Below are 12,836 nucleotides of genomic sequence, written 5' to 3'. Positions count from 1 at the left end.
GCCCCCACCGAAACATAGGAAGGAGGTGGGGCGTCGGGTCCTACCCCCACTGAAGCACTGGAGGATTGGGCTTTGGAACCAGCCCCCACCGAAACATAGGAAGGAGGTGGGGCGTCAGGTCCTACCCCCACTGAAGCACTGGAGGATGTGTGAGAGGCGACCTCCTGGACCCTCTCTGAGACACAAGGAGCAGGAGGTTCGTGTGGGTTCTGCTGTGGCACAGTATGGCTGGAGAGAGAATGGTGTTTAAACTGTTCTTTGAAAGTCCTTATGTTAATGAGTAATTGATGGAACTCTGGGATCTGTGTTATTGCAGGCTGAGACAGTAATAATTCTTCAGCTAGGGAATAAAAAGTGTTTTGATAGTTCGGGTTCAGTTTAGCGGAAGAAAGCAGATTTTGTAGTGTATCATTTAAAGCAACAGATTCAGGAGATGACTTATCTGAGAAGGATGACTGGTCCTGAAGGGGTTTAACAGAGGACTCGGGAAGAAGCTGAATGGGCTTTCCTTTCAGTTGGCCCCCCTTCGTCTGCTCCACTGACGAGCGGGGGATTGCCTGCTCCTCCCCCTTTGAAATTCTCCCCGGTGCTTTAGGCTGCGCAGCGGGAGAGCAGGTTAAAGGCTGGAGCTGGAGATCAGTGGTTCTGACCCATCTTTGCCGCTTATTCCTCCTGCGGTGAGGGCGTGAGCTGAGGACAGGAGCGCACCAGAGTTCATCCTCCAGCTCAGCGTCGTCCTCCGAAGACCACAGCAGGTGTGGCGAGCAGGGTGGCAGGGTGGAGGAAGAAGCTGGTTTAAAAGCCAGGCGGCTCCCCTGGAGCTGAGACCTCATTTCCTCTTCCTCCACCAGAAGAGGCGACGGCAGAATCTCAACCTCCGGGCTGCGGTGACCTTGTTTCTGGACGGGTTCGGTCCGGGACCCGCCCCATCTGATGACAGGCTCCTCCATCCGCGCCTGCTCCCACCGGGTCGTCCGAGCTGTTTCTTGGGCCCGGTATTCGGCCCAAGTCATCCGCCTGCTGGGTTCTCGTTGTGGTCTGGGCATACTGTCGTGATTGTTGGTTTTTTAAGGTAGAACCCAAGGATGCAGGCAGGACTCAGTCGACTCGGTGGTAAAATAAGAAGACACTTTAATAGCACAAAAATAAATGGCTGTCGAGGCAGCAAAACTTACACGTAGAAAATCACGAGGAGGCACTCAGGAAAACATTAGGGACTCAGGAGGATTACCAGGAGAATACAAGACGATGCCCAGCCAAGGAATAACACTAAGACACAGACTTATATACAAACACTGATGAGGACAAAACATAAAACACCTGTCAGGCTCACAGGTGTGGGAAAAGGGAAATCACATGAGAGGAAACAGGACAGAAACACACCACTAGGGGCAATATCACCACAAAAGAAGTTATTAGAACGAAGTGTATTGTTTTTAAACCTAGCAGACAGTAAATAAGAGCAACTGGCACCTGCAAAGTTTCTCACTTCTTCAAAACATTTCTCTCTGTACTAAATGTTCCTAAACATTCCTGCTGTCCTCTTGACTTGCAATAACCCTCTGACATCACTAGAACCACCCCCTGTTGGTTGTTTCAACCAATCAGGAAGTCCTAAGTGACCGGAAGTGAGAACTCTTTAAGAGTCCACACTTCCTGGAACTACTGAGTCTTCTGAGTCGAGTTGGAGTCAAGTCAGTCTTTCAGTCTAGCCAGTCTAGTCTTCCAGTTTCCTGAGTCTTTCTTGGGACTATGGAGTATTCCACATCTGAGTGGAAACTCTGACGGACTCAAAGCTTGCTATGAATCCACCCGGGAGCTGAGCGTATTTGTTGAACGGAGTAAACAACACGACTTCTGACGATGGCCAGCCGCTCTTACCGGAGACGCTGGAAGGTAGCATTGAAATGGACCTGACACCGGAGCTGATTAATCTTCTGCAAAGGTAACGAGTCGTGACGCGCCAAGTGTACCGGAGGTTTGAGCTGGTGTTCGAGGAAGCGTGCCATCCTGGTCCAAACAGACACCCCCTTTACTCATCTTTTCTCTTCATTCCTTCCTTTAAACTCTTCTATTTTGCCAGTAATCTAGATGCCTTCAGAAATGTCTTGTTGTCTTATTAGTAAAGCGTGCCGAGTTTTATTAATCAGAACCAGATCCGCTTATCACGTGTACATGTTTTGATGTTAAATTTTGATTCTGTTAAATAAATGTCCACATTTATTCTGATGGGTCAAAGGAAATTAACGTCTCATGTCACTGATTTAAACACAATCCTCACAGTAGCTCGTCATATGGCAGAAATTTAACTCGAAAAAGAGAGAACCCGTTATATTTAAATAAATTGTAGTGGAGAGTCAGAAAGCTGACAATGACTCCACACTACAATTACTATCTTTTTCAGTGGAGCATTTTTATCAAGTGAAGTTTGCATTGAAGTTGTAAGATGATCAACTTGTTGATCTAAGTCACTGTTATCTGATGAATTACTCTGCAAGACAGAGGAAAACATAGATGGAAGAGATTGTTTAAATTTGGTTACAGCATTTTCTGATAAGCACCTGCTGAGATGAAATTTACTCTCAGTGACTGTGTAGTCATTTAATGTAAACTCAAAGGTAATTAAAAAATGGTCGGATAGAATAGGATTTTGAAGAACTATTACCAAGTCCTTAATCTCTATACCATAGGTCAGAACTAAATCAAGAGTGTGATGATAAGAATGAGTAGATGCGCGGACGTTTTGGGTAAAACCAAATGAGTCTATTAAATTACTAAAGGCTATGCTTAAGCTATCACTTTCAACATCTACATGAATATTGAAATCACCCATTATGATGATTTTCTCGGTATTTAATAGTAAGTCAGTTAAGAATTCTGAGAGTTCAGACAAAAACAGAGAGTAAGCGCCTGGTGGACGATATATAACAACTAGTAAAAGTGGCTTTTCTGATTTCCATTTTGGATGAGAAAGACTGAGGGACAGCAATTCAAAAACATCATAACTAATAACTGTGTTTCTGCTCCAAACAGAGGGCTGTGGTAGCTTGGTGGTCTGCTGATATCTAGGACACCCGGAGGAGCAGATGGTGGGGGTTAAGTGCCTTGCTCAAGGAGTGGGATGAATGAGGGTGGGGGCAGGTGTGGGTGCTTCACCTACCCCACCCACATTTTTGATGTTCTTGGTACCGGGGCTTGAACCGGCGATCTTCCGAGCACAGGCCCACCTTCTCTAACCTATGCGCCACCACTCCCAATAATAATAATAATAATAATAATAATAATAATAATAATGCATTTTATTTACATCTGTCCATGCATGTTGTGAGAGCTTTAATTTGAAAAAAAAGGTAAGGTATTGACTTGGGGCAGCTGTGGCTGAGTGGTTAGAGCAGTCGTCCTCCAATGCGAGAGTTGGGGGTTCGAATCCACCAGCAGTCACATGTGGAAGTGTCCCTGGGCAAGACACTGAACCCCTCATAGCCTCTGATGTGTGTTCCATCAGTGTATGAATGTGATAAAGCACTGATTAGTCTCATTAGAATGATTTGTTCAATTAGCTTTGTAGAGATCTAGTAGAGTGCTGTATGAATGGGTAAATGAGGCACAGATTGTAGTGTAAAGCACTTTGAGTATCTTGAAATAAGATAGAAAGGCGCTATATAAGTACAGTCCATTACCATTTACCATTTACTTCAATTTTGGCATGCGACTGCTTCTAGACATAATAAAGGTCTCTATCAAAAACTGAATTGCCATGTCAATATCCAAGATGGCCACCGCCATATATATGTAAACTAGCCACTCCAATCATTCAAAGAAACTACACTTTCTAGTTTTTATATTGCTTAAAGGTATAGTTTCCTCAAATGATTATGGTGGACGATGATTAATCTATGGTGGTCAAGGCCACCAATGGACACCCCCTGGCTCTGCCACTGTGCCTTGTGGTGGATAGATAAAATTGTTAAAATTATGGGGGTGGGGACGTTGACAAACTGCTTGTTACTTTACTTACTTATATACTGTGTACTTGTGTTTTTCTTTGCTCCACAGGTGTGTGGAAAGGGTTTTTTCCTGAGTGAACAAAATATTTGTTTACCATGTAACTGCAAAGGCCAAGCTGACTACTGTGAAGACATCACCGGTGTTTGCATAGTAAGTTTCTCAGCAGGACTTTGATAAAACATCCAAGCAAACAAATGATGCCTTGAATAACAAACATCTCCATTCAGAACTGCAGGGACCACAGCACGGGGGATTTCTGCGAAATGTGTGATGATGGCTTCATCCTGACTCTCAGTGAGGATGGGCGACATACCTGCAGACCTTGCTCCTGCCCTCTGTCCCTTCCCTCCAATAAGTAAGTAAGATGGTTGTGAAGGCAGCTCTGAGGCTGACTCTTGGCCCCGGCTGTGTGTAATTTCTCACTGACTGCTGTATGTGTTCGACTAGTTTTGCCGTGCACTGTGACAGAGCAGCTGCCATGCTGAGGTGCAAATGCAAAGAAGGCTATGCAGGACACATCTGTGAGAGGTCAGTATGACAAGATTGTTCATAGTCAGGACATTGTGTCATGCAGAAGATAGAGGAGGTCCGTGCATTTTGATTAAAAACTACAGATTGGTTTGGGCAGCACATGTGCCATGCAAAATGTAGTTTATTTTTTTTTACTTATTAAAGTTCACAATATTCATGCTGTTCTTACAGTAAAACACCTGTGAGTAGAATTATTTTTTAGTTTTCTCAAACTAGTTTTCTATCAAAATGTTTAAAATATCTCAACATAAACTAGAGGGTATACATAATAAAACCCACCGATTACCTGCTTCATAACAGGCTTTATTATGTACAGTATTGCTTCTATCTTTATTTCCTGAAATTTATACTTTGTACGTCTAGTAGAAATTAGGGATGGGGCCGATCCGATCCAGTATTGGTATCGGCCTCCGATACCAGCATAATTTACGTATCGGATTTTTCCGATCCACGTGCCAATATTTCCGATCCATGATGCATGTCTGTGGTTGCGCTGCACGTTGGCTTCAAACTATGGAATGGATTCCATGAACGGCGGCGTGTCTCATGAACCCAGAGTAATAAGACCCGCCTCACATTCAGGAAATCCATTTCATAGTTTGCAGCCAGCTACAACGTGAGGGCTGAGTTAGCAGCACTGTGGCTAACAGCTAACCAACTTTTCATCTAAACATGTCCGTTGTGTGGAAGTATTTTACACTAAACACCACAAAACAAGACAGCAACATGCAATGTCTGCAGAGCCATAGCGCCACATTAAACCACGTTAAAGTTAGTTTTACGATGGACATTCGAGCTCCGTGGCTTCAGCGGGGCGCTACTCTCGCTGAATCCGAAAGAGGCGACTCAACCTCGACCAGCCACGTCAATCTGCCCCGCAGTCTGCCTGTCTCTGAGGAAGGACAGACTGAGCCCGGCTGCCCCAAATCAGGCTGCTTGCTTTGAATTGAACAAGAAGAAGACATTGCTGAAACCATGGAGCTCTAATGTTTACAGAGAAGTTGCTAAACTTCATAATTAATGTCCAACTCCTATCAGTTTTAGAAAACGAAGGATTTCACAGTTTGATATTTGCATCCAAGATATAGTTTACCCTCCAGGAGATATTTATCAGTACAACAGTAGACAATCATAAAAAAACATGATTTGAAAATTATATATATTAAAACAAAAGGCAGCTACATTATAAAGTGATGTAAAATACTAAAAACAGGAACATGTCTGTTGGTTTATGCCATGAACTTAGCAGGTGTTTGAAGCCATTTAATATTTTATTTAATTTAATTCATTTATTCATTCATTTAAAAGAAACAAAATTAAAAAAAATCATCAAAAAGAAAATATTGAATGAAAAGAGTGCAGAAAGAAGAAAAAAATATATATATGCCCCTTATTTAAAAAAAATATAAAATAACTTTAAACAATCACTTAAATTAATCACTTTAATATCCACTTTAAAGATAGGAATAAAAATAAACATGTTTTGTGTTAGCAGAATTTAATTCTAACTTTAAAATGTATCCAACATTAATGAAACTTACCTCAAGTTGCCTTTTTGGACATGCATGCTTATATTTGTACAAATTGTACTTGAGAGGAGATTATTACAGCCTCATGTAAAATCAATGATGATGATGATATCGGAACTGGATCGGTATCGGCCGATATTCAGATTTAGGTAATCATGATTGGATCAGAAGTTAAAAAAAGTGGATCGGTGCATCCCTAGTAGAAATATTATGATATTCCTCCTGAAATTAAGCTCATCTGCACTACCTACTGTTGTTTGCAAATAAACATATGAACATGTAAATAACTTCAATACAAAATTGGGAGTGACATAAAAGCAGGTTTTAAAAAAGGGTTTGTATCAAATGTTACAAAATATTTAAAACTGAAGTTGTTTGAAAATGACAGCAATCTACCTTGGTCTTAATCCCACTTGTTTAATCTCTTTGACATTTAAAAAGTTATCTGTTAAAGGAGGCCAGCAGAGTGTAGAAACCTCTCTTTGGCTCAGTTCATCCTGTGCAACTCAGAGGCAGAATAAAAAAACGAGAATGCCTCCCTTTTAACCTCCAGCAGAACCAGGCTCAGGATGGACAGTAATCTGACTTGACTGTTTGTGGTTGAAGAAGACAGGAAAGAAACCCATAAACACAATGTATGGAGCTTCTATGGGCAGACGAGCACTGAACACAGACTTAATGACATCACTAACTGCAGATACAATTACAAAATGTAAAGTAAAGACAGCAGCAGAATGTGGTCAGTTTGTCCTACTGCAGTCTAAGCCTATAGCAGCATAACTAAGGGATAGCTCAGGAAACCCAGGCCAACCCTAACTAGAGGATTTACAAAAAAGGAAAGACTTCAGTCTAGCTATAAAACTGGACAATGTGTCAGCCTCATGGACAGAAACTGGAAATTGTTTCCACAAGAGAGGAGCCTGATAACTGAAAGATCTGCCTCCCATTCTGCTTTTTTAATGTATTGTTTGCTTTTATCTTATGTGTTTATTGTTTTTATTCTGCACAGCCCTTTGAGCTGCTTTTAGTATGAAGGGTGCTTTATAAAGAAAACTGATTGATTGATTGATTCTACTTTTGGAAACTCTAGGAACCACAAGTAAACCTGCAGTCTGAGAGTGAAGTGTTCTGTTTGAAAAATATGGAACTAAAATAACAATATTCTCCTTGATGCAGGTGTGCCCCAGGTTACTATGGAAATCCAATGGCGATTGGTGGTTCCTGCAAGAGGTGTGACTGTAATGGTAACACGGACCCCAACCTGATCTTCAACGAATGTCACAACATTACAGGCCACTGCCAGCACTGCTGGGGAAACACGGCTGGAGCCAACTGTGAGAGGTGTGCCCCGAATTTCTATGGCGACGCCATCACTTCCAAGAACTGCAGAGGTAGGTGGCAAGACGTGTAGGACTGCAGTACTCCCACATTCTTGACCTTTATTGAACAGCTTCCTGTTCTATGAAAGATGAAAGTTAAATTGTTTGAATAATGGTATACATACTCTCCAATCTGCTTGATAGGAAAAGCAGCACCACAATTTTAGGTCAAAGACTATCCTATAGTTAAATCCTCAAATATCCAGTTCTGCTATGATCAAAACACATGACGTTGGGTGTTCTTCATAGCTGCTTGTGTCCTGTCTGTCGCAGAGTGTAAATGCAGCAAATGTGGCACATCTTCATGTGATGACAGGACAGGAGTGTGTCACTGCAAGCCGGGAGTCACTGGACAATTTTGTGACCAATGTGAGGTGAGACAGACCAGGTGACTCTGCCCACTGCAACTGTAAGTCATGATGTTTACCACAAAGAAGTTTACATCCTGGTACTGATCATAACAGGACTTTTTTATTTTTTTAAAGTTTTGTAATTGTCTAGTTTCTTTGTCAACAAACCAGAAGTTAAAAAACAAACAAAATAATAATAATTTTAAAAAAATCATCATTTGATGCCTTGAGGACAAACAAGCTGGGAATCTTTAGGAATCTTGTGATTCAACTGGATGATGGCTACAATGCAACTATAGAACAATAATGTACAGTATGCATTTCCAAGCATCCATGAATACACTTGAAACAAAAGCTTGTTCCCTAATAAAACCCTAACCTGTCACACAAAAATATTGTAGCTTTAAAGGGTGCACTATAAAGCAGCTTATCTCTAGGTTGTGACTGTTGAAGAATAGACTCAAATATATGAGAAATGGGCACATTTTTGATTGCAGTCTTACTAAATTCTGAGGGTTTCATGGGCAAGTCCTGAAACAGTTCAGCTGTAGAGTTGCCTTCAGGCCCTAAAAATCCAACCCAACCCGGCCCCAGCCCATAGCTATCATTTCCGAACCCCATCCAACCCAACGAATTAACAGTAATTACAGGTCCAAACCCGACCCCCCCCCCCCCCCCCCGACATTTTTAATTAATCTTTGACTGCTTATACTGTATAGTTATTAACGATCGGCTGACATGCTTGGCTGATTAATAGAAGGCCCAAGATTGGAGCTGAGAGGGTGTTTGTCCTTTCATGACCATCAAAGTGCATTAAGTCCCTGCTTCTGCCTGCTTTCTGCATTATTCAGACACGGACCCTGCTCTGACATGTTGGATATTTTGGGATCTCACCTGTTCGGGTAGTCGGCCACGTGCATCTGCTGAGTGTAGCGACTGAAGCTTAACTGAATTTTATTTATTTTAATTTTATTTTTTTACCTCTTTCAAGGCCGGTCAGCGCATGGTCAAATGGCGGTGTGCAGCTGGTGATTGTATGGCAAGCCATGTTGTCATATAATTGGATCGTCAGCCACGCATGTTCGCTGATGCAATCAAAAGCCAGACACGACCCAGCCCGCACATTAAGCACATTTATGGCCCAGACTGGCCCTAATCCGGGCTGGGCCAAGCTCTGGGTTCGGGTTAGAAATGAGAGCTCTAGTAAGCTGCGCAGCTGCATTTTATGTAATCAAGTTTTGAAAATCCAGGTGAACCGCTGCAACTCAAGCAAAGAATTTGAGAATCCCCGCTGCAAAGGTTTCCAGAAGTTCTGGAGTCTCCATCACCTATGCAGTTTGCCAAGTCAGTGCCAACAGTTGAGGCACAGAGAAAGACTACCTTTAGCAGTTTTTAAACTTTGAGTATTAAAAGTATCCTCAGTTATGTCTTTAGTTTTCTTTAAAGTTAATTTAGAAGGGTAAAGTAAAGCCTGCTCAGTAAAACCACGGTAAGTTTCACTTGCATTAAAGTGACGACCCAGCTCACATCTGGTCCTTAAGACTTTATAGGGATGTTTCAGCCATTTAGAAGTAGGGTTCTGTGATACAAAAGTATATGGAATTAATTTCACTTTTGATGACTGGAGATAACTTTTTGAACTGCCTCAGTTTAGAGAAAAAGCTGCATCAGCATGCTGTGTTAATTATGATTCAGCCAAGCCTTACAAGTGTTTCAGAAGATTTCTTATAAATCCAAAATGCAAAACTGACAGCGCTGTAGACATTTATGAAATAGAATAAGCATGGAACACTATTTAAACAAGCAGTATGCTTATGTCCCTCGTCGCAGAGGGATTTGAATAGTGAATGTTTGTAATTTTTCGAGAAATTTTTCGAGATTAGTGTTTTTCTGGACAGGAATGGAACAGAGAAAGAAAATGAAAATCTTAATGGTTTTTGTGCAAAATAAATGGGTAGCAGTTACACCGTGTAAAAGAACAGAAGTAGTTTTTTATGCCTGGAAGCAATATAAGTGATAGTGAAATTGGGGTAGCTGTGGCTGGGTGGTTAGAGCAGTTGTCCTCCAATGCTGGAGTTGGGGGTTTGATTCCACCAGCAGTCACATGCTCAAGTGTCCCTGGGCAAGACACTGAACCCCTCATTGCCTCCGATGTGTGTCCCATCAGTGTATAAATGTTATCTAAAGTGCTGATTATTCTCTGTATAGATCTAGTAGAGTGGTGTAAGAATGTAATAAAGTACTAGTTAGTCTTTGTAAATATATAGTAGAGTGTATGAATGGGTAAATGAGGGCACAGATTGTAGTGTAAAGAACTTTGAGTATCTTGATAAGATAGAAAGGTGCTATATAAGTACAGTTCATTTATCATTTAAATTAAAAATAAATTAAAAATCAGCTTCAAATCATGGACTAAAATTTTTAGATAGATGTGGTTGTTGCATTTACTTTATTTGTAGTGAGTTGACAAGAAGCTGATTTGACAAGAAGAAGCATGTGATTTGTGTACAGTCGTCATTGTGTGTTCCCACACAAAATCACAATGTGTGCTCTCCATTTAACCCATCACATGTGAGATACACACATGTGGAACAGCGAGCAGCTACTGTATGTAAGCACCAGGGGAGCAGGTGTTTTGCTCAAGGACACCACAATATATAGGCATAGCAGGGAATTGAATCTATGACCATGTCAGCTGCCCTACTACTGTACCACCGCTACCCAGTCCCACTAAAATACAAAAACAGTCAGTCAGACTCTGAAAGAAAAAATCCATCCATTTTTATGAAGTTTCTTTAATGATAGAAATGTGTAAATGCAAAATTCCTGCTGAAAATGACTGACAAAGCTGAAAATAATTTTAAAATTGACCACAGTACAAGCAAAACACCTCAAGGTTCAATATGCACATTATGTACATTCTGGAAACGTGATTTGAATCTGATGCACATCACTTGGATCGCGAGTTCAACATGCCTATTTTAATAACTATACAATATTTTCTATTATATTCTCATATAGTATAATAATAATATTATTATTATTATTGTTATTATTGTTATTGTTTATCTTATTTCTTTATTTATTGTTTTGAAACATTTTAAGAATTTTTTGTGTGAACCTTTATATCCGTTTCTGCTTTTACACTTGAACATCCCCTCTGTGGGACAGTAAAGGCTGGTTCTATTCTGTTCTATTATATTCTATCAAAACTGACATGGTTCTGTTGCTGTTTCTGTTTTCCTGCACCTCTGTTTTCCATGTCATCATCCACAGCTGGTCCTTATTCTAATCACCCCAGGTGCTCCTCACTGTCTCATTAGTGTCAGTATTTAGACTGTGTGTTTTCACTCCTTTGGTATCCGGGCTTTATCCTTCCACAGTTTGTGTCTGCTCCACCTGTCGTATCTTATTTAAAGTAAGTTTTGCTGCCCCATCAGCATTTTGTTTTGTTCAATAAATTATTTATTAGTTATTTTCACTATAGAGTCCTCCTATTTTCTTGCGCGTGGGTTCGAACCTTAAACTGCAGACCATGACAAAAACAGTTCCTAAATGTTAAAATCACAAAAACTTGTAGATAAAAGTTAAAATTAGCTAAACTGTAGCTAAAAGCCAAAGCCAAAAATGTAGTCAACAATTAAAGCTAGTAAAAACAAGCAGCCAAAAGGCAAAATGAACAGAGCAGAGGCTTAAAACTTCAATTAACAAAACAGAAACATCAGCTAAAATTTAAATCCATATACATTTCATAAAAAACAAATGAGAAATAAAAGTAAATACTGTACAAAGAACAAAAGTTACAAATATGTAGGTTTTAAGCTTCCAGCTGCTGAATGAACATACCAGAACTGGTAAAGTTACTGAATTTCTGATGAAGTATTTAAATGCTGAAGAAACTATAAACAGGAAAACAATAGTGTGAATGATTTAATTATCCAAATGTGTAAAGTTAACTTTTCACTAATTTATACAGTGTTTCCAAATTATCCCAAACATTGTTAGACCTACTGAATGTGCTTCTTGTCATGTAGGAGGGGTACTCCGGCTTCTCCAGCTGTCAGGGCTGTCGAAGATGTGAATGTGGGCCAGCCTCCATTCGCTCCACTTGCCATCCTCTCACCCACAGCTGTCCATGCCGCCCGGGGGCTGGAGGTCGTTACTGCGAGCGCTGCCTCCCAGGATACTGGGATTACAGTCCTTCCGGCTGCAAGAGTAAGTCAGTCATCCACATGTGAAATGTTCTCGTGATGAAGCATTCAGAGCAGATTCTCAGAGGAAACGCCGGAGCTGACTCCTCACATTCTCACACCCACCACTGCAGCCATGATGTCAGAGAAGCATCTGTTGAGAGCCACAACCGTTCACCCAGAGGCTCTCAACTGAGAACTAGCTGACATCACCTCATATCTGAAAACATTTAGCAGCTGCTAAGATCATCAGTCCTACTCAGGAGAAACCGCAGGAGTCAGGACAGATGTGTACGTTTCTGGCCAAATGGCCATATGCAGGTCTTCATAACAACAGGGCTGACTTGTTTCCAGCTGTTGAAAATGTGCCGATTGTTTTATGATTGTAGTTACGATGATGTCCTTTTTGCAGAGTGTGACTGTGAGAGCGGCCACTGTGACATGCAAACAGGCGAGTGCATGGCAGAGGCTGCTGTCAACATGTGCAACAACAGTAAGTGAAGCAATGACACCATAAATAAATAACTTTTTGACATGCTGAAGAGTGCTGCTGCAAATAGTTACGGAATGCACCCTGTCAAAATAAGAGAGTTCCCGGATCCTGTCCCAGCAGGAGCCGGCTCACATTAAGTCCTGGTTTTAAAACAAAAATCACACTGAAAAATGTATACTTTTTTTATTCTTACAGATTTTTTTAAAAATCAAAGTCTTTTTTATTGATTCCATTTTTTAGAACACACACACACACACGCACCTCCCCCCGCACCCCCACCACACACACACACACACACACACACACACTCACACACACACACACACACACACACACACACACACACACACACACAC

At 41.1% G+C, this 12,836-nt stretch overlaps 1 protein-coding gene across 1 annotated transcript in view; it reads left to right on the top strand.

Moving 5' to 3' along the window:
• lama4 (laminin, alpha 4) overlaps positions 1-12,836 on the top strand; it is a 258,674-nt gene that overhangs the window by 18,727 nt on the left and 227,111 nt on the right. Inside the window, exons 2-8 of the mRNA XM_037685717.1 lie at positions 4,057-4,158; positions 4,236-4,363; positions 4,456-4,536; positions 7,245-7,459; positions 7,721-7,821; positions 11,832-12,012; positions 12,400-12,480. Coding sequence (XP_037541645.1) covers positions 4,057-4,158; positions 4,236-4,363; positions 4,456-4,536; positions 7,245-7,459; positions 7,721-7,821; positions 11,832-12,012; positions 12,400-12,480 — 889 coding nt within the window. The remainder of the gene's footprint in view (positions 1-4,056; positions 4,159-4,235; positions 4,364-4,455; positions 4,537-7,244; positions 7,460-7,720; positions 7,822-11,831; positions 12,013-12,399; positions 12,481-12,836) is intronic.

The sequence above is a fragment of the Nematolebias whitei genome, chromosome 12, assembly GCF_014905685.2.
Source record: "Nematolebias whitei isolate Nwh7 chromosome 12, NemWhi1, whole genome shotgun sequence".
Lineage (NCBI taxonomy): Eukaryota > Metazoa > Chordata > Actinopteri > Cyprinodontiformes > Rivulidae > Nematolebias > Nematolebias whitei.
This window is presented reverse-complemented; position numbering and strand designations above follow the sequence as displayed.